We start from the raw sequence: 22,614 nt of genomic DNA on the forward strand, positions 1-22,614 counted from the left end.
GCCGTTTTGGGGAACGACAAACTCTTGTGCTAGGCCATCTCGTCGCTAAAGAAGGCATCCGACCAGATCCACAAAAGACTGCGGCCGTAGAAGCATTTAGAGTACCCAACTCTGTCAAGCAGTTAAGAAGTTTCTTGGGCTTGTGCTCCTATTTTCGCCGATTCATTCCCCGGTTTGCTGACATGGCTCATCCCCTTACACGCCTTCTCCAAAAAGGCGTTCCCTTTGAGTGGACTGCAGATTGCGACTCATCGTTTCGCCAGCTCAAGTTCCTGTTGACATCCCAACCAATTCTTCGGCACTTTGATCCTTCATCACCAACTGAAATTCACACCGATGCCAGCGGCGTAGGCATCGGCGCTGTGCTAGTTCAGCGTGTTGACGACAGTGAGCACGTGATCTCTTACGCTAGCCGGTCCTTGAGCCGCTCCGAGCGCAACTACACAGTCACCGAACAAGAGTGTCTGGCGGTCATCTTCGCCGTGCAACGGTTTCGTTCGTATCTCTATGGGCACCCCTTCACTGTGATAACAGATCATCATTCGCTATGCTGGCTTGTGAATCTGCGGGATCCCTCAGGACGACTAGCGCGCTGGGCCCTCCGTCTACAGGAATACGATTTCGTTATTTGCTACAAAAGTGGCCGGCGACATGCTGACGCTGATTGTCTCTCTCGGATGCCACTTCAAACAACTGAATGTGATGCGGACAATTTTGATGAATACATCGCTTTTGTGTCCCCGGAATTTCCGGATATGGGTACCGTCATATCCGAGCAGCACAAGGACGAGAGCTTACAACCGCTCTTCGCGGCAGCACAGGAGTCACCTGCAGGCAGTCGCTTTCGCCTACGTGATGGCGGCGCGCTGTATAAGAAGAGCTACTCGACCACCGGTGCACGCTACCTTTTAGTTGTCCCCAAGAACCTTCGCCACCAAGTATTACACGCCATGCACGATGACCCAACTTCCGGTCATCTTGGTTCCACACGTACACTCTACCGGGCTCAAGAACGTTTTTACTGGCCTAAGATGCGGAAAGACATCGAACGGTACGTCGCCAGCTGCTCTCAATGCCAGCGCTACAAGCGTCCGCCACAAGCGCCACATGGCCTGCTTCAACCAGTTCCCCCTTCTAGCGTCCCCTTTGAGCAAGTTGGTATAGATCTTCTGGGCCCTTTCCCGCGATCCTCCAAGGGTAATCGTTGGGTTATCGTTTGCGTAGATCACCTTACCCGCTATTGTGAGACCGCCGCATTGCCATCGGCCACAGCTACAGAAGTTTCTATCTTCTTGCTGGCTAACGTTATACTCCGACATGGACCTCCTCGCATAGTAATCAGCGATCGTGGGCGACAGTTTACCGCGGACGTGGTTGAAGAAACCCTTCGTCTGTGTTCATGTAGCTTCCGCCATTCTACGCCCTACCATCCACAAACTAATGGTCTGGTCGAGCGCACAAACAGAACGCTTGCCAACATGCTATCCATGTACGTCGATTCAGCACACAAGAATTGGGACAGTATCTTGCCTTTCATTACCTATGCCTTCAATACCGCGAGACACGAGACCACTGGTTACTCACCATTTTTCCTTCTGTATGCTCGTCCGCCGCGCTACACCCTCGACACCATATTTCCCTACTTCGCTCATGACAACGAATCAATTGATGAGATCCTATGTCGAGCAGAAGAAGCGCGACGCCTCGCTAGGCTACGCACCCTAGCATCGCAGGACCGGTCCAAGATCCGCTATGACGGGCGTCACCGCCACGTTTCCTTCGATCCTGGGGACCTTGTGTGGCTCTGGACGCCGTTGCGGAAGCGTGGCTTGTGCCAGAAGTTTCTCGCCCACTACGTCGGCCCTTACGTTATTCTGGAGCGCCTCAGCGAGGTGAACTACCGCATTGCACGTCTCACGAGCAGTGGACGACGCTCGGCCAAGGCTGAAGTGACGCACGTCGCGCGTCTGAGGCGTTACAACGCACGAGATGACTGACTCGCCCGGCGGGCTTCGTCTGCCAGCGGGGAAATGTCACAAGCTGTCATGAACCACGCCTGCCGCGGAGACAACGAGAAGAAAGAAGAGAACGACGTTGGCCAAGCTGCCGCGAGACCGCTCTTCAACAACCGCGCCTATCGACCAGATTCATCTGGTTCTGTGTTAAACACCTCGTGTGTAACAATATATATATATACTGTAAGAACCGGACTATAGGTCAGACCGGAATATAGGTCGCTTCCCCAGCTAACGAATTATAAAAATAAAAAAACTACTTTTCAATGGCAAAAGTACCGAAAGACATGACACCCTTACCTTGAAACAAATGCGACTCAGCGGGTTGCACAATGGTGACAGTATTTATTTAAACACTGCTCGCATGTGCACCTGGCAAAGTTTTTAACGGTATCGCACGACCATTGACCCACGCGCTTGTCAGCACCTTATTAACGGCGCTGATCGGCGAAACAAACGAGATACGTGCATGTGTAAACATGCCCTTACTTTCACTATTTCGCTGCTCCGTGCCGTGATGATAAGGTGCTGACAAGCACGCGGGTCGATGGTCGTGCGATACTGTTGAAAATTGGCCGGGTGTACAGTACACAGAAGGGCACGAAGTGCGCACGCGCTACTCTGAATCAGAGCAACGTCTTTGATCAGAGTAGTCCGAACTAGAGTCGGACGACGAGTGCTTCTCTCTGCCCAGTCCACAGGCGCGCGCAATCTCTACTGCTTTCAAACGAATGCCTTCGGCAGTCACAGGCAGCGATCTTACACGCAGCTCCCGGATGAACTCCGCAACCTTGCCTTCTAGTTCTGCGGTCTGCTGCGATCCGCCCACGAAATGACATTTTCTTTTGGTTGCTGCAAGTTGTAATACGTTGCTTTTGCCTCCGCCACTACCGAATGCTCTTTTCGGATACTCCAAGTTCGCGCTGTGCCACCAGGTTGCCGTGGGCTTCCGCGTACTCAATCGCCGTTTTCTTGAAGGCGACGGTGAATTGACGTTGGCTTCCACTAATTTTGAAACAAAATGTAAAAATGCAGCCTTTAACCAATATAACTTGGCGACAATGGAAACGCAAAATACCGGTGCCACAATGTCGCCACGCCGTGCTGCTGCTGATGGCGATGGCTGCTGTTTACTTCATCCGCCCATTGTTGCAAGACTTCTGTAGTTTTTCCGCCAAGGTCCGGTACATAAGACGAGGGTCGACTTTTCGCGATGGTTTTTTGAAAAAAAGTTCGACCTATATTCCGGTTTTTACGGTATATACACACATTATACAGTGAAACTTCGTTAAACCGTAATTGGCCAGAGCTAGGAAAAAGCATGTATTAAACGGTTGTACTGCTTAACCGAAATAGCGTGAGATCGGCCACTTACCTGTCAAAAACGGAACTCCGAGAGAGCGCAATGAGAGGGCAAAAACATGCACTATTTATTCACTTTGCGCGACAAAAGATTTATTTTCGTTTGATGCCACGGCGGTCTAGCAGTGACAACAGCGGCCTCAAACTTACAGAAGCTGCGAGTCAGCTTTTCAGCCAGCCCCTTCTTCTCGGTAAACACTCGCATGGCAGATTCGTCATTGGTGTTGCACATTGACCATTGGTGTTGCCCATTGATGGGTGCAGTGGTAGCGCTGCAGAAGTCTTGGAGTACCTTTTTCATTGTAGGGTGCGGTTCTCGTCATGATGATTGGATTCATCAGGCTGGTGTAACACGCAGCTTCTGCCACTGTCGGGCCTCAATCGCCCGTGCTGTCGCTTTCTGTTTCATCCTCATCACTGTCTTTAGGCAACACTTCAGCAACACAGGCAACGATGGCGAAAAGTCGAACCTCATAGCCGACATCTTTTCGCAGTTGCAGCAGTGCTGTCGAGTAACTCCTTCGCATTCCAAATGCCATACACTGTAGTCAACGGTAGATCGCTGTAGCGTGCCAGTGCCAACTTTGTGCCACGTTTGATAGCACAAGCAAGCATGAGCACCCGGAGTTTTTTATCCGAGCTTTGGCATGACGCGAGTTCTTGCTTACACGATGCCAAAATTATGTTATGTTGATGTGGCTACACATGAAAATGTACAGGGCACTTGGAGGCCGTTGTTCCATCTCTGAGGCTTGTTGTTCTGACAGGCCACCCGATAGGGACGACGAACTGTCGTGATTGCGCGACCAAAAGCGGAAACACTATGTGTTAACCAATACGTTTGCAATAAGCTGGACGGTTAATGCATATACAAAACGCATTACGTTTAATGGCCGCTGAGTCAGGGATTTGACTTTACTACAGTGAAACCTCGTTAAACCGTAGTTGGCCGGTGCTTGGGAAAACTACATACTAAACGGTAGTACTGTTTAACCGAAATAGCATGAGATCGCCACTTACCTGTCGAAAGCGGAACTTAGAGTGCGATGAAAAGGGAAAAAACATGCAGTATTTATTCACTTCACGCGACAAAAGTGTTATTTTCGTTTGATGCCGCGGCGGCCTAGCATGACGACAGCGGCCTCAAACTTACTGAAGCTGCGTGCCAGCTTTTCAGCCAGCCCCCTCTTCTCGACAAACACTCGCATGGCAGATTCCTCGTTGGCATTATGTATTCTCCGTGAATGCGCACAGTAGTGCTGCAGAAGTCCCGGGGGTGCATTTTCATTGCTGGGTGCCAGAGTTTGGAATACTTTTCGTTTGGAATAGATTTACGTTATCGCACCCCTGTTCTCGTCGCGACGATTGCATTCATTAGGCTGACATAACGCGTAGCTTCTGCCACTGTCGGGCCTGAATCGCCCATGCTGTCACTTTCTGTGTTGTCCTAATCACTGTCGCTAGGCGACACTTCGGCAACAACAGAGGCAACGATGACGAAAAGTCGAACCTTGTAGCCGACATGTCTTCGCGGTCGCGGCAGCGCTGCCGAGCAACTTCTTCGAATTCCAAATGCCATACACCGTAGTCAACAGCAGATCCTTGTCGGGTGCCAGCGCCGACTTCTTCGTGTCACGTTCGATAGCACGGACGAAGTCTAATTTTTCTTCTATGCTGAGCACCCGGCGTCTTTTTTATCCGAGCTTGGGAATGACGCGAGTCCTTGCTTGCATGACGCCATAGCGCGCTCTGGCACAGCGTCGAAATGATGCTGATGTTGATGTGGCTTCACGCGCAAACGCACAGGGCGCTTGGAGGCCGTTGTTCCGATCTCCAAGGCTTGTTGTTCTGCCAGGCCGCCCGATGAAGACGACACACCGCCGTGTTTGCGCGACGAAAAGTTGAAACGCTATGTTTTAACCGATGCGTACGCAATAAGCTGGTATGGTTTATGCGGATACAAGACACATTATGTTCAATGGCCGCTGAGTCGGGGATTTGACTTTACTACTTTTAAAATGAAACTACTGTTTAAGCAGGTACGGTTTAACGTGGTTTTACTGTACTTTTAAAACGAAACTACAGTCGCCGACTGATTTTCCGGACTCCAAAAATTCGGACATGCTCGATTATTTGGCCTGCTTCGCGGCACCACCATTCTCTCCATAGACCATAATGTATAACAACTGCCGAAAGTTCGGACACCTTGCAACCTCTCATGTGATTTTTCGGACACTCTTTGAGCCAACTCGATTGAGAGCACCATGGACCGATTCTGGCCGGTGCATGGCTGAACTTGCTGAACGCCATTTTTGTTTTGAATGGAGCCTCCTTGCTGCCCCATGAAGTGGCGCTACTGCAAATCCCCACTCATCATCATCGTTTCTGCCTGGTTCAATAGAGTGGCTCTACAGCAGTTCCGGTTTCAGCTTAGTAAGCCATGTCAAGACAATCCAGCAGCCGATTTGTTTCTTCGTGCACGACGCTGCAAGTAGGCCACGTTTTTCGTTTGTGCGACTGGTGTCAGCATGGTGGTGTTTGCTTTGTGTGCTGTGTCGAGGTTCCGGTGATCCAATACGGCACACGGAAACATCGCGTCACGTGTCTAATGGCGCCGACAGTGCCTGCGCAGACTGCGCTGGGGAATGCTGGCAAGCGGGTGCCGGGAGGCCTAAGATTTGTCGCCTTCCGATGTGCTCCCTACTGACGTGGAAAATGTTCTGCCGAGACCTGCACAGTGGTTGCACTGCGATTCCGGACACCGGCTCATTTGACAGTTTCACAGGTGCTGACACTGCTGTACTGACATGCGCAGAACTCGATGACGGCGAGATCATCCGTCAGGTTTCTGCTGCACTGCCAGATGACCGAGTCGCAAGATGACGCACCATGTGCTACGCTGCCGTAGCATGCAGAGCGTGTACTAGCAGTGACCGTGCTTTAAGCCGCCTATAGTGACCGTACCTCTCCGAGATTCAGGCTTATCTGAGTGCGCGTAAACGGAACAGCGTGCAACGGCACATTCACAATTTCTTCGAGCCTACTGCTGAGCCCGAATAAGTGCATGGAAATAAAGGATTTCATTTTTTTTCCTTAATCTGCTTTTCCGGACACCTGTTTATTCTGACACTTCCGCAGTCCCCATGAGGTCCGAATAAATGGTTGGCGACTGTACTGTAAGCGGGTACGGTTTAACAAGGTTTTGCTGTGTTTTTTTATGTGTGTGTGTATGAGTCTGCGTGTATATATATTACTTTCACTAATAGTTGCACTTGAAGAAACTTTATGTAACCTCAAAGAATCGTGTATTTGAAAGAATTGTCTTTAACTTCACTATCACTAATACTGCTTCGCCTTTCTGGCGAAACTGCAGTTCGAGTATAAGCACTGCTACGCATGACTGCTATTTTTTCTGATTTCTAGTGAATCCGGCTTGGCCTCATTTTGGTTACTGAGTGAATTATATATATTATTACCTCTGCATGCAAGTGGCGATGTTTCCATTCCTAAATAAATGTAAGTTATCAGAAGACGTTTTTTTTTTTCATGAGTTATTAGCCTTTCCTACTGGAAAGACAAGCAATACTGAGGCACATATCATTCACATGCATATCACACACCATTGATACAACACTCTGCAGAAGGGGTCACTGAAGTCTGCAGGTTTTTTCCAGGATCAGAAAAGCACGCAAAGTAATTTGAAGCGAGGTGAACATACAGTAACATATTAATTCTCTAGGCATAGGCTATTCACACCATTAGCAATGATTGTTAGTTGGCTACCTCCTTCTCTTAAAAAATAATACAACAAACTTTGTCCTGTGTATATATATTTAAATATATTGTGTCTGTACATGGTGTTGTTCGCAGTGGAAATTTTTAAAAAGATGTGAAAAAATACGGATGGGCCACCTCTGGTGCTTCTAATGTGCTTGTCTTCTTATTGTCATGATTTGCAGAAATAAAGCGAAAGTATGAATTACAAGCCATGTCATCTGCTATAGAGGTCTCCCTGATAAGAAGCAATATGGAGCAGGATTCTTAATCAATAAGGGCATAGTGGGCAACATTGACGAATTCTACAGCATTAATGAGAAGGTAGCAGTAGTTGTAATCAAACTTAATAAGAGGTATAGATTAAAGGTACTACAAGCCTACGCTCCTACATCCAGTCATGACGATGAGGAAGTAGATCAGTTTTATGAAGATGTTGAATTCGTAATGAGAAAAGTGCTAACTCGGTATACAGTTGTAGTGAGTGACTTCAATGCAAAAGTGGGGAAAAAGCAGGTGGGTGTACAGGAAATTGGTAACTATGGTGTCGATTCTAGAAATGCTAGAGAAGAGATGCTGGTAGCATTCACAGAAAGGAATAAGCTGAGAATAATGAACACCTTTTTCAGGAAACGTAGCAACAGAAAATGGACCTGGAAAAGTCCTAATGGTGAAACAAGAAAAGAAATTATTTTCATACTTTCTGCCGATCCCAGCATAGTGCAGGATGTAGAACTTATAAGTAGGGTAAAGTGAAGTCATCATAGGTTAGTGAGGGCCAGGATTCACCTCAATTTGAAGACAGAGAGAGTAAAATTGGTCAAGAAGAAACAGGTCAACTTAGAGGCAGTAAGGGTAAAAGCAGACAAATTTAGGCTGGTACTTGCAAACAAATTTGCAGTCTTAGAACAGAGAGATAATGATGATGACATAGAGGTAATGAATGAAACCGTAATGAGGCTGGCTTCAGAGGCAGCAACTGAAGTGGGAGGCAAGGCCCCAAGGCAACCAGTAGGCAAGCTTCCCCAAATAACAAAGAACCTAATAAAGAAACGCCAAAGACTGAAAGTGTCCAACTCAAGAGATAAGATGGAATTCGCGGAACTGTCAAAACTGATCAACAAGGCAAAAATAAGTGATATTCGAAATTATAACACGAGAAAGACTGAGGAAACCATAAAAAATGGACACAGCCTGAAATCAGTGAGCAGAAAACTTGGCATAGGCCAAACCAAGATGTATGCACTGAAAGATAAACAGGGTAATATCTTCACCAATCTCGAAGGTATAACAAATGCAGTGGAAGAATTCTATACTGACCTGACCAGAGGACTCAGTAGAACTCCACTCGAAACGATAATGAACAGGATACAAAAACTCCTCCTATAACTAGAGATGAGGTCAGAAGGGCCTTGCAAGACATGAAACAGGGAAAAGCGGCAGGAGATGGAATCACAGTCGATTTAATCAAAGACGGAGGAGACAAATGCTTGAAAAATTGGTGGCTTTCTATACAATATGTCTATCAAATGCAAGGGTCCCAGAAAACTGGAAGAATGCAAACATTATACTAATCCACAAAAAGGGAGACATTAAAGAACTGAAAAATTATAGGCCTATTAGCTTACTCCCAGTATTATATAAAATATTTACCAAAATAATCTCGACTAGGATAAGGGCAACACTGGACTTCAGTCAACCAAAGGAACAGGCAGGCTTCAGGAAGGGATTCTCTACAATGGATCACATCCATGTTAATAATTAGGTTATCGAGAAACCCGTAGAGTACAATAAGCCTTTCTATATGGTTTTCGTAGATTACGAAAAGGCATTTGATTTAGTAGAGATACCAGCAGTCATAGAGGCACTGCGTAATCTAGGAGTACAGGCGGCTTATGTAAATATCTTGGAAAATATCTACAGATTCCACAGCCATCTTAATTCTACACAAATAGGAAGATACCTATAAAGAAAGGAGTCAGACAAGGAGACACAATCTCTCCAATGTTATTCACTGTGTAATTGGAAGAAATATTCAAGCTATTAAACTGGGAAGGTTTAAGAGTAAGGATTGACAGTGAACATTTCAGCAACCTTCGGTTTGCCGATGACATTGTTCTATTCAGTAACACTGCAGACGAGTTACAACAAATTGTTGAGGACCTTAACAGTGGGGCTGAAGATTAATATGCAAAAGGCAATGATAATGATGAATAACCGGGCAAGGGAACAAGAATTCAGGATCGCCAGTCAGCCTCTAGAGTCTGTCAAGGTGTACGTTTACCTAGGTCGACTAATTACAAGGAACCCTGACCATAAGAAGGAAATTCACAGAATAAAAATGGGTTGGATTGCACACAGCAGACATCGTGAGCTCCTGACTGAAAGCTTACTGTTATCATTGAAAAGGAAGGTATACAATCAGTGCAACAAGTTAAGGAGTGTGCAAAGAGCACTGGAACAAAGAATGCTAGGCATAACTTTAAGAGACAAAAAGAGAGCGGTTTGGATTAGAGAGCAAATGGGTATCGATGACATTCAAATTGACATGAAGAGAAAAAAAATGGCGCTGTGCGGGTCATGTAATGCGTAGAGTAGATAACCGTTGGACCATTAGGGTGACAGAATGGGTACCATGAGAAGGGAAGCGCAGTAGAGGACGACGGAAGACTAGGTGGTGTGACAAAATTAGGAAATTTGCGGGTACTAGTTGGAATCGGTTGGCGCAGGACGGGTAATTGGAGATCGCGGGGGAGGCCTTCATCCTGCAGTGGACATAAAATAGGCTGATGATGATGATCAATCACAAGCAGTGCCTGTCCGCACCAGCAATGATGCAGTAAGCTTTTAGTCACATTAAAATTTTAACTCAGAAGGTAGAGGCAACTGAAAAGAAACCTCAAATGAAGTGGGTAGTAGAACTCTGGTAATGACACTTTAAGGGGGACTCTCACCGCCCCCTTCCCTTTTCGGAAAACTTCGGAGTGAGCTCACGCCTCAGAGCCCACCCATAGTCGGCACCCATGCTTCATCCTGTTTATTAATCTGCGTCAATAAATATGCACAGTCACAGTAGGAAGAAGCGCACTGCTCCAAACACCCTTCTTGATTGATGCCAGCTATCAGCCAATAGCAGCCGTGCAGGGGAATCTGCTATATTACGAAATAAAGCCTTCAGAAAAGAGTTAGGAGCAAGCTTCTGTTGAAAGGTGTGTTCGGGAAAAAGGTAACGTCACACTCTGCTTGCGAGCTCCACGTGCTAGGCACGACTGCAAAATTTGGCTGAGATCTTCACAGCAACGTATGCTATCCACAGACTGTGTTTTTCCACCCCCCCCCCCCCAAGCGAAGAGTTTTCTCACAAAAAAAAAAAAAAAAAAAAAAAAATCAGGACCCCTTTAAATGAACCAAGTTGTGCCACAAAATCTGCTGTTTTAATCAAGACAGCATTTATCTACATCTTTACCTGTGCCATTTTTTCTTTCTGCTTTTCAGCTAGTGCATCCTGGACTTCTTGCATCTTTCGACGTGCCCGCTCCAGAGCTTCTTGCCGCCGCACAAATTCATCTGCGTCTGAAGGTCCTGCATGAAGGAAATGAAAGCAAAACAGTATTTTTAATATTATATCTATATGTTTAAGGGGGCATTGCAACACTTTCTGAACAAGAAAGTACTTGCGATCTGAAGACAATACTATCATGAGCATTGGAGTCAAATATTATTCTGTTGGATGAAGCAGGACGCCCACAATGCTGCAGAAAAAATAGCTCTCTCTTCTGCAGGTTTCAAGACCCACTCTGTTATGTCCCGCATGTGACATCATAGACCACTGCAATAGCTCACATATGTCTGCCACTGGGTCATTGTTACAAGTTAATTCAGTGCAAAAGCTTGCACAGGCATGCACACCCCTCTCAACAACCAGTAGAGGGGAAAGCGGCAGTTATTAGTGCATCTCCCATCTTTTCTACGCTTCCTTGTTGCCCTTCAGACACAGATAGTGACAGCCCGCTGAGGAAACCGGATGAAACTGCACCGGGTTTGCTATTGTCGGTTACTGCTATGCACTCACATGGATGCTATGATGGGCAAGCAACATAACACATTTTCTTGCTGTTTTAGTCCAGCAAGTGTTGTGCAAACTTCCTGAATTTTTCTCATATGTACAACATATCCCTCTTGTGCCTTAAAGCTCGAAAAATCATGCAAGTCAGCACTTTTCACTTTGTTACTGGGAGCACCGTTGGCAAGAGTCTTATACAGATATGTACGCTTTTCACATAACATTCTATAAAAAATATTTTGCATTTACCACATATCCATCCTTACTCGAATTTTGCAGAAGGATTCCATTTTTCTTGCCTGGGCCGTTCAAAGTAACACTTCGCATTGCTACTCGCCTAGATTGTTAAGGAAGCGCAAATTTGTGTTCGTCTGCACCACCGAGCAATTACAGGAATCCAATTTTGAAACATATTCTCTGCCATACTGCAGACGGCAAAAGTGACATTACAGGCATGTTTCAGACATTACCAACTCTGAGGAGCACAGATGAACACAAATTCGCATAGCTTTTTTTTTTTTACATACCTGGCAAGCAATTGCAGAAATTTCCTAAATTTAAATAATGTCTACAACTTGTCGTCTAAGTGCCTTCTGTTGTCTACACTTCGGCAGAGCATGTTCTTTGTGATTAGCTTCGAATAATTGCTCGGGGGCGCATCTGAGAGTGCAGATGAAGACAAATCTGCAGCTTTTTCTTGACAAGGCAAGTAACAATGCCATGTGTTACAATTAATGGTCCAGGCTATAAAATGTGATCTTTCTGCAAAATTTTAGCAAGAACGAAGCTGCAGGAAGCACAAAGTGCTTTTTCTATGACTGTATGTATTCCATAACGGCTGATCTAAGCTTCACCGCAAAAAGATATGTATTATTGCGAGAACATTTATCACATAAAAATAAAAGTATTACTAGCCAACAGTTTCAGGCCGCAGGACCTGATATTATAAAGCGGATGGCAAAAGATCTCAGGTGCAGTCCCCAGATATGGGTTGCTAGAGTGTGCCGTGGAGTGTTCGTGTACAAGACCGGCTGTCTCAATTCTCAGTTTTCTCTACAATACACTGTGTACATTTCACTACATTGCCCAACAGTAATGCGGCGAAGCTATATAAGGCCCTTACTGCGACGCCTCCTTTGTTAAGCTCTTGTTGTTGTTGTTGTGTATCGAACATTTCGCAAGTGTCAGAATGAAAGGAAAACAATAACGAAAAGTGAAAAAGACTACACTTTTGGCTGGAATGAGAACATAACCACAACATCATTTATTATTTTGTTTCGAAGTGAAACGAAAATATTTTTTATTGGTTTTTGGATCAAGGGGAAAGTCCGCAATTCGAAACAACTGCCGTCAGGCAATGTCATCATTAGGGCACATCTCAGGGGTTCGCATAAGCGCATACTTCAGGCAAGGATAGAGCAAGCAATAGCCGGTCGAGCGCTCTACTAGTCTAAGCCTGCCATTAAGTGCACTAGCAGAGCAGCATCGCAGCAAAACCCAGAGCTTGCATGCTGACGAGATTATAGTTTCGTTTTCTATGGGTATAACGCTTTGTTACCAGTAGTTTTAGAATTCGTTTAGTTTGTCTAAGTTCATTTTATTGGAACAGCGGCCTCGCATTTTGGCGAGTACACTCGATGACGTGCTGCTTCCAAGATCATGCTCAGTGCCTTGACTCAAGCCACTGGGCATGATCTCAGAAATTCATAATTCATTTATTGAGAAAAATAAATACTGTGTTTTTGTCGTTACTTTGGTTAGAAAATTTCTGTATGTGAACCAAAACCGTTATGAACCATTACGGAAAAGTTTCTTTTTCGTTAAGGAGCAGAATTGGAACAAAACCTTTTTCAGTGGAACGAAGCTAAAACCAGATGGCAAAACAATTCGCTCCAACACACTGCATTTTACAGGGTACACAGCACCTTCGATTGCCCCCTTTCTTCTTTTTCCGTGGCCCGTTGAAGGCAATGAAACAATTGTAACAAGCTTGCCGAAGGTTTCACAATATGCACACTATCAGCTCGCAACCGACAACCACGAAAGATGAGTCAAAACATAAAAGAAGAAGAAAGTCTGCAGAGGCACTTAAGACTTGCTTACAGGTGGGAACGCGAAAGCATTATAGTCCCTTTGGCGAAATGTTTCTTTCCACACGTTCCCTATCAGTGCAAGCTCTCACCTGCTTTCTAACTGTGCCTCATTAAGGCCGAATCAAACGCACCAAGCATCTGAATGCACTCGCTTGTCAGTGAGGAGTTCATAATGTGAAGGACTGCTCAGTGACGTTCAATTGGACATTAAAGCTTTTAACCCTTTCCCTACCGTGTACGAGCTGAGCTCATCCACACGGTGTGCGCTGCTCCCACCGAAGACGAGCTGGGTTCGCCTACGTTGGAACAAGCGCATGCGCACTGCAGCAGTCAAGCTACTCTGATGAATTTTGTTTAGTTCTTTTTGCCTTCAACAGATGGCGTAGCAAAAAATAAATGCATTCAAAGCTTGCACTTTTGCTAAGTAATGTTTTGATGCTGGCAACTAGGATTTAAAAATGGCGTCCTCCTCTGAGCATGCGAGTGCGCATGTCGGCAACGGTAGCAACGGCTCCGCTCAGGAAAAAGGAAAAAAATGCTTTGTGCGCAAAAGATTTGTTGGACTCGGACAGTGAAGAAGCTCGATTTTCCTCCGAGAGTGGCAGCGACGACAGCGTCTCAACATGTCGGCAGTGGACAAGGTTCACGAACACGCCTGGCATAAATGTGCCTGTGACAGAGGATGGGAACTGTGCACCATGTTTTGAATTGTTTTTAACGAATGAACTAACAGATTTCATTTTCTGTGAAACCAACCACTACATGTACCTGGTGCAAGGAATGTGGAGTAGCACTCTGTACTATTCCTACTATTCCGTGCTTTGAAATGTATCACACTGAGCCTACAATTTAGGGATCTGACATCCCTTGCTACAAGCATGGGCCCCGCTTGTCACAGTATCGGTTTTCAGTTTCCAAAGAGACATATTTTGCAATGAGGACTACAGAAAGTCAGAGACTCTCCACTGTGCAGTGCAGTGAAGCCAATCCTCTCCACACTTTCAAAAAAATATTTTGCATGCATCTTACAAATAAAGTGCTTTTAAGGATATTTTTCGGTTGTTTGAAAATGCGTATAATTATTTAGGCAAATAAAAAAATCTACTTTTGTATTGTTTTTCACCAAAAAACTCGGTAGGCAAAGGGTTAGAGAGAGAGAGAGAGAGAGAGAGAGAGAGAGAGAGAGAGAGAGAGAGAGAGGCAAAGGAAAGACAGGGAGGTTAACCAGAGATTATCTCCGGTTGGCTACAATGTACTGGGGGAGGGGAAAGGGGATGCAATAGGTGAGAAAGATAAAAAAAGAATGAAAAAAAATAAATAAATAAAAAACCTAAGCACACACATGCACATACACACAAACTATTTCTGTGGGCACTGTCACGCAGCCCGCAAAGGCGTTCCTAACCTTGCGCAGTGTCACCGTACAGTCCTACGTCACACAGTGTACTGTCACAATTTGTCAGAAAGTCCTGTGTCTTTCAAGTATAGCAGCGCGTTCATAGCGGATTGCGCTGATGTTCGCGTAGGCCAGGTTCCAAGGATCTTGTTTTCTGTCATTGGGCGCTTGTCCAGTTTGTCTAAGGTGGCTGAGAGGACAGTTCTTTGTGGGTTAAAACGAGAGCACTGACAAAGAAGATGCTCGATCGTTTCGTTGCACCCACAGAAGTCACACAGTGGGCTGTTGGCCATTCCGATAAGGAAAGAGTAGGCATTTGAAAATGCTACTCCAAGCCACAGATGGACAAGAAGGGTGCAGACACGTCGTCAAAGCTCGGGTGGAATATGGAGCTGTAAATTAGGGTCTAAGGTATGGAGGCATGCACTTGTGAAATCGGATGAATTCCATTGGGCTAATGTCAGGTCACGCGCAAGTGCGGAAAGTTTTTTCGCTGCGTCGGCTCTCGAAAGAGGAATGGCAACGCAGTTGACGCCGTCATGGGCAGATCGGGCAGCTGCGTCTGCTCGATCATTGCCATGTATGCCACAGTGACTAGGCAATCACTGATATATTATATCGTGTCCTTCGTCAACTAGTCGATGGTGGACTTCTCTGATCTCTGCGACGAGCTGCTCATGTGATCCATGGCTCAGTGCTGAGAGTACACTCTGTAGGGCTGCCTTGGAATCACAGAAGACTGACCATGCGTGGGATGGTTCCTCCTTAATGAAATGAAGAGCCGCACGCAGGGCTACCAGTTCAGTAGCTGTCATTGATGATACATGCGACGTCTTCAGCTGTATCTTGACGGATCTTCTTGGTATCACCACAGCGGCAGCTGTGCTTGCAGATGTGACTGAACCATCGATGTAAACGTGTATGCGGCCACTGTGCACCTCATGTAAAAGTTCTAATGTGGCCTGCTTAAGGGCAAACGACGGCATGTTGGCTTTCTTCACGATTCCTGGGATGGTGAGGCGTATGTCAGGTCTGTGCAGGCACCATAAAGGTGAGGATGGTCTTGCTGCAGGCATGCAGTTCGACGGCAATAAGGTACGATTGGCATCAATTAAACGACTGAAAGTTGTGTGTGGCCTTTCTGCGGGTAGAGCGGCAAGATGGTGAGAAGGTAATCGGGCAACGTGCCGAATATGCGCCCTGAGAGCGTCGGTTGCCAAGTACGTTGATATTGGATCATCTCGAGCTATGACAATTGTTGCCGCTGTAGACGCACACCTCGGAAGACCGAGACATGTCCTCAGGGCTTGAGCTTGTAGTCCCTGGAGTACACGCAGGTTTGTTTTGCAGGTGTTCCCAAGCACAGGGAGGCTGTATCTTACGAAACCGAGGAACAATGCGTTATAAAGCTGCAGCATTGACCGTACCGAAGTGCCCCATGACTTTCCGCCGAGTAAATGGAGGAGATGTATTATTGTCAATAATCTCTTCTTCAGGTATGAAACATGCGGGCTCCATGATAGGTGCGGTCAATAATTACCCCTAAAAAGCGGTGCTTCCATGCATTTGCTACTGCTTGCCCATTGACCTTTACAGTGTAACGTTTCATTTCCTTCCGAGTGAATGTAACAAAGCAACATTTCTCTGAAGACAGCTCTAAGTTCTGTTTTCGCAAGTACAGAGATGTTAGCGTAGCTGCCTTTTGTAGCCGTGCTCGTAGCTGCAGTCATGTTACAGCAGACGCCCAAATGCAGATATAGTCGGCATATATTGATACCTGAACTGTGTTCGGCAAGCATCGGACTAGGCCAACGAGCACTACGTTGAATAGTGTCGGGCTCCCCCCAACACTCCGCCTTGCGGTACTCCACGGCACGCTTGGTGTTGAGTCGTGGCACCATCCTCGGCTATCATGAAGAAATGCCTGTCGGTCAAATAACTGCACAGCCACTGAAAAGTGCCGCCACTGATTCTGGCTTCAATCAGAGCATTTATAATGGCATAATGTGCTATGTTATCATAGGTACCTTTTATGTCTAGGAATAATGCAGCAGTGAGTCGTTTCCGATGTTTTTGATGCTGAACAAACGTAACCAAATCGATGACGTTATCTATGGATGAGCGCCCACGCCAGAAGCCATACATAGCATCTGGGTACACGTTGTAATTTTCCAGGTACTATTCCAGGTGCGTCAAAATCATTTGTTCCATTATTAAATGCGTAAGCATTTCTATGCAGGCTCAACAAGGAAACCCGTCTGTCGCATAAGACGAATCACTATAAAAAAAAGAATCCATAAAACATTGTTTCTATGAAGGCTTTGTTGAAATAATTGGTAATGGTGCAACAAAAGTTATATCTAGAAACACATTTAGAGTTGATTTGGTGCATTGTAGACATCAGGGAAATTCCGATTTTTCAAAAATTTAATGCCTAACATGCCACATCCCTGTTGCATTTTGGTGATCGTGGGATGCACCTTGTGTTATGGTGTACTTTCACCGACCAAAATGTCACCAATCTATGAGGGCTCATGCACTTCACACAACATAGGGAGAAAAGCAGTCAATGACTTGATAAACATGATAAAGAGCAATGAGGGGTTATATGGCTCTCATCGGGATTTAAGGTGGTTCGACGCAGATTAATAAGGTGCTAAAGAGCGACTGGGGCTTATAATAGGCAGATCAAGTCTGATAATATTACAAGCACTTATAACGGTTAAGGGTCCAATCAAGTCTAATAAGGTTCATAAGGACTGATAAGAGTTAACAAGGGTTGGGTCATGCCCGATAAAGTTGCTAAGGACAAGCAAGGGTAGATAAGGATCGGATTGATTGTATTAAGTTTGATACCTACTGATAACGGTTGATAAGGGTCAGATAGAGTCCAAAAGGTTCTCCAGAGTACCAGAGTTCTCTGAAAGTTTTCCAGCAATACTGGGGAAGTTATATTTCAGGTCACAAGGGAAACATATTGAATAGTTGACAGCTCAAGACAGGCTTTTCTATTTTTCTTAATTTTTTTAAAAATTTTAGATGCATGTAAGGAGATGGTACCTCATAGAAGCGCCAGCTACTTCTCTGTGCGACATGTGAGAAAGAATGAAACCCCTTGTGAAGAACAAAGGCATAAGGATACAAAAAGCATTGAAGGTCACTCTCCCACAGATGGTTCACAAGTTGCAAAACACAATCTCCAAGTTTACAAGCCAGAACACAAGCTCGATGCAGTCACTGTGAAAAAAGGAAAAACTTAGTTGCTTGTGTAGTGTACGGCAGTACAACTGAATGGCAACACAGCATCCATGACTTTGTAAGGACGGAATAAACCTTGTTTGGCACTCGCCCGCCTGGAGAGTCGGCTGCTGTGTCCCTCAATTGCTTGTTCGACATGGTGTCAAAAGTGGGCGGGATCCGTCTGTGGTGATCCCGCACTTGCGGCTTCAGCACACGGCCTGGCCTCGCTGCCGCCGCTCTTCGTTGAAGAAGTCACCTTCCCTCCATCATGACCACCGGGGAAGGCTCTGCTATACGTCCGCTGCTTCGTCGGCAGCTCCGTTTCTACAAGGCGTGGCCCAGCTGCGTCCACCATCAGCGTTTGACTGACAACCCCAATTCCTGGCTCTCATGGCTGCTGTAGTACAAGGACTACTTGTTCGCCACCAGACTCTACGTCGTTCCGACGGGGGTCCAAGTGCACTCCATGCTCTACTGCATGGGCCCAGAAGCCAAAGTTGTCCTCGCGTTCACTACACTGTGAGAGGTGGACCTGAAGGATGTTGATGCCGTGAAGAAGGCATTCACTCATCACTTTGTCCACATGCTGAATGAGCTGTAAGAGTCAGCACGCTTTCACCGCCGTAAGCAGCAACTGGGTGAGACAGCCTATGTGTTTCTCACTGCGCTCTGGACGATAGTCAAGCACTGCAACTACTCCTCGCCTGACGTTGAAGAGTGGCTCGTCCGAGGCAGTTTTCTCATAGGCTTGCTTGACCACAAGCTCTCGGACCAGCTTTGTCGGAACCTGAGAATGATGTTGCATGAAGCGCTCACACACGTTTGCCAACACGAGCGCAAGGCTTGTGACTTGGCTAATTTATTGCCACTCGCCTTCGCAAGTGGAAAGTCAGCGCCAGCTTATAAGACAACCCAGCAGCTGTGCACATTCTGCGGGCGCGCATCACACCCTCACGCTGACTGTCCGACTTGCAGAGCCTCCTGCAACTTTTGCCGCAAGAGTGGCCACTTCGAGAACATGTGCCTCAAGAACAAGCACATCAACGGCAAGCATACAGAGAAGCCTTCTGCCAGCTCCATCGAGCTACATGCAGTTGAGGGAGAGTGCCCGATCGTCAAGGTACTCGTCAATGGGTGCCTACTTTCCTTCAAGGTGGACTCCGGCGCCCAAGTTACTGTCATAACCAGTACGTTTCCTGATGTCCCCTCGAAGCTTCAAGACCCCAAGAGCGAGTTGAAAGGCCCTGATAACATCCTGCCGGTCATAGGCACTTACATCGCTACCCTGTTGTGGCATGGCAAGTCCATCAAGCAGCTGCTCTAGGTCCTGGAAACCAAGTCGGTCCCGCTGCTGGACTTCTCTGGTACCAAGTCACGGGGACCAAGTCTCAGGGACTCCACAGCCCACAGGCGATTTTTGTCTCGATTCCAGCCCCTGCCGAGGACTTGGGGCGCTCCCTGAAGCCTACACTATCAGGCTGCAACCCAATGCCACCCCTTTTTCCTTGAGCGCACTGCCTTCCACTCCCTCTCCGCAATGGCTTCAAGACTGAGCTAGACAAGCTAGAAGCAGAGGTCACAATTCGTCAGGTGGGCACATCCACTGACTGGTGGTGCTGGAGTGGTTGTGGTCCCCTAGGTCGCGGGCAGCTATCGGCTCTGCGTGGACCTGACTAGCCTCAACAAGGCAATTCTCCAAGAATGTCACGTGCTTCCTACTGTGGAACAATGCCTTGGGTTGCTCGGAGAAGCCACAGTTATCTCCAAGTTAGACGCCCCATCAAGCTTTCACCCGGTCAAGCTGTCCCCCAAGTCCCAAGAATACACCACATTCATAACCCCGTTTGGCCGCTACTGCTTCCTCCGGCTGCCATTTGGGATCACGTCTGCACCAGAGTACTTTCAGCGGCAGATGTCCTGGATCTTCGAAGGCCAAGTAGGTGAACATGATTGATGAAATTCTCGTCTTTGGGAAGACACACTCCGAGCACGACCGCCCTCTCTAAGTCATGGATCAGCTAGCGAAGGCAGAAGTCACACTCAACTGGGAGAAGTGCTCGTTCCCCACTTCCAGAGTCAAGTTCCTTGGCGTCATGGTCAGCGCTCAAGGCATCTCTCCAAACCCAGACAAGGCTGCAGTGATCCGAGCCATGCATGCACCCAAAGATGTCGCAGGGGTCCGTCGTCTGCTGGGCCTCATGAATCATATCGGGAACTTCTTACCCCACGTTTCGGAGGTGACAGCACCGATCTGAGCCTTGCTGCTCAAGAACTCTACCTGGACTTGGGACCATGCCCAGCAGTCTGCCCTCTCCCAACTGAAGAAGCTGTTGCGCTCTGACCTCCGCGTGGCTCGCTACAACACCGCATACAGGACCACAGTCTTAGCCAACACCAGCTTGTATGGCCTCGGGGCAGCACTTCTTCAGAAGCAGCCATCCAGTGAGCGTCGGGCCGTTGCTTTCACATCGTGGCCCCTTACACCCACGAAATGCCGGTATAGCCAAACGGAGAACGAAGCTTTGCCGGCCAGCTGGGCGATGCAAAGGTTCAAGGAATGTGTCCGTGGACTTCAGTTCTTCCTCGAGATGGACCATCAACCTCTGATGGTGCTCTTGAAGTCCATGTACGTTGACCTACAGCCACCATGGATCCATCAGTTTCCCTTGAAGCTGATGCGTTTCCAGTATCAAGTACTTTATGTACCGGGGAGGCTGTTGGCAACTGCAAATGTGCTTTCAGCCGCGCCACTAAATTACCCTCTATCCAACCATGTGAATCAAGTCACAAGAAGTCGTCCACTCCTTCCCAGACATCGTCTTGTCACAGCTCGAGCACCTGCACCGGGCCCAAGCCAATGATGGCGAGTGCAGTCTACTGCTTCAGTATTGCGCCCACAGCTGGCCCCTGAAGTCCCATTTGCCTCTCCATGTGAAAAGGTACTGGCAGTACCAAGGGTACCTCAGCATCTACGAAGGATTGCTTCTGAAGGGGTCCTGCATCGTCGTGCCATCTGCCCTTCACAGCACCGCATGCTCGAGTTTCTTCATGACGGGCATCAAGGCATCAGCCGGTGCAAAGCTCTGGCTCAGGAATGAGTCTGGTGGCCGGGCATCAACAACTAGGTAGACACACTGGTGGCTAACTGCCCCACGTGCGCTGAAACCAGGGTGCAGCGCTCGAAGCCTGCGCTGCCGTCACTCCAACTCGGCCCTGGGAAGAGGTGGGTCTCGATCTTTTTCATCTGAACGGCCAGGACTACCGTCTTTCTGATGGATTACCGGTCACGCTTCCCTGAAGTCATCAGCCTGCGCTCGACGACAGCACCTGCTGTCATCAACGCTGTCAAGAGCATCTTTGTGCGTCAGGGAATCCAGAGACTGGTGCGCAGTGATAACAGTTCTCAGTTTGCTGCAAGAGAGTTCTCCACCTTCGTCGAGTCCTATGGCTTCTGCCCCGTCACAAGCAGACCCCGTTTTCCACAGTCGAACAGGGAAGTGGAACGGATGAGGAGGACGGTCAAGAACCTGCTGTGGAAGGCGGATGATTCCTACCTGGTGCTTCTGGCATACTGGGACACCCCTGGGATAAACGGAGTGAGCCCTGCTCAGCTGCTCATGGGCAGGCGCCTACAGATTGGGGTACTGAAGACGTTGTGTCAGCTGGAGCCAGCCTGGCCCCCGTTGGTCCCATTCACTCGGCGTGACCAGGACAACCGGAGGTGCCAAGCACCCAACTTCAACTGAAAACACGCGATTCGTACACGACAGCCTCTTCAGGCCAGCGAGTGGGTTTGGGTAAGGAACGTCAACTCCCCCGCGATCGTCATGGGGCCAGCTCAATGCCCCGCTCCTACATGGTGCACATTCCAACGGGTGTACTCCAGCGCAACCAGATGCACCTGGTTCTAATGATGAGATGTCCTGCGGAATGCACTGTCAGCCTACCTGGAACTCCCGCGGTGGTACAGACCACCATGTCCACAACAACGCCTGGAGCTGCTCGAGCAGCCCAAGACCAGAGAACCGCATCACCTAGGGAAAGCAGCTCTACGGAAGTGGCACCCCGCGGTTCTACTTCTATGCCATGCATCTCAAGGTTCGGCAGAAAGATCTGCAGGCCGAGAACGCTTGACCTGTGAACGTTTTCTTTCGGAGTAAGAGTTCTTCTGTTTTGTTTTACTGAAGGGAGGATGTAGTGTACATCAGTACCACTGGATGGCAGCACAGCATCCACAACTACATAAGGACTGAATAAACCTTGTTGGGCACTTGCCTGCCAGGAGAGTCGGCTACTGTGTCATTCGCTCGCTCAAAAGTTTGAAGTCGCTGAGTTAAGGTAATCATGTTCTCTATAGTCCGGTGATTTTTCAGAATGTGCTTGTCACCGCTGGAAAACACACCCCCAGCTTCATGTTCAGCAGCAGGGTGTCAAAGCCCCTGAGCCACCATAGTATGTTCATATTTATACAGCTTAAGAAAATCAAACTTTGGCTATTTGAACAAAGATACGTGATCTGTGGTTGTTGGAATAAACACAATATGAATGAAGTAAAGGCTAAAAAGGAGGATTAGAGCAAATGTAACTTGAAAGCAACTGCAAAACACAACACATAATAACAAGAAAAAGTAAAAAGAGAATGCTGAAATGAAAATTCTACAATGCCAGAGT

General features: G+C 47.3%; 1 protein-coding gene across 1 annotated transcript in view; it reads right to left on the minus strand.

Moving 5' to 3' along the window:
* LOC142582281 (selenoprotein S-like) overlaps positions 1 to 22,614 on the minus strand; it is a 34,855-nt gene that overhangs the window by 6,640 nt on the left and 5,601 nt on the right. Inside the window, exon 3 of the mRNA XM_075691783.1 lies at positions 10,618 to 10,733. Within this exon, the coding sequence (XP_075547898.1) occupies positions 10,618 to 10,733 (116 nt within the window). The remainder of the gene's footprint in view (positions 1 to 10,617; positions 10,734 to 22,614) is intronic.

The sequence above is a fragment of the Dermacentor variabilis genome, chromosome 5 (genome assembly GCF_050947875.1).
Source record: "Dermacentor variabilis isolate Ectoservices chromosome 5, ASM5094787v1, whole genome shotgun sequence".
In the NCBI taxonomy this organism is placed as follows: Eukaryota; Metazoa; Arthropoda; class Arachnida; order Ixodida; family Ixodidae; genus Dermacentor; species Dermacentor variabilis.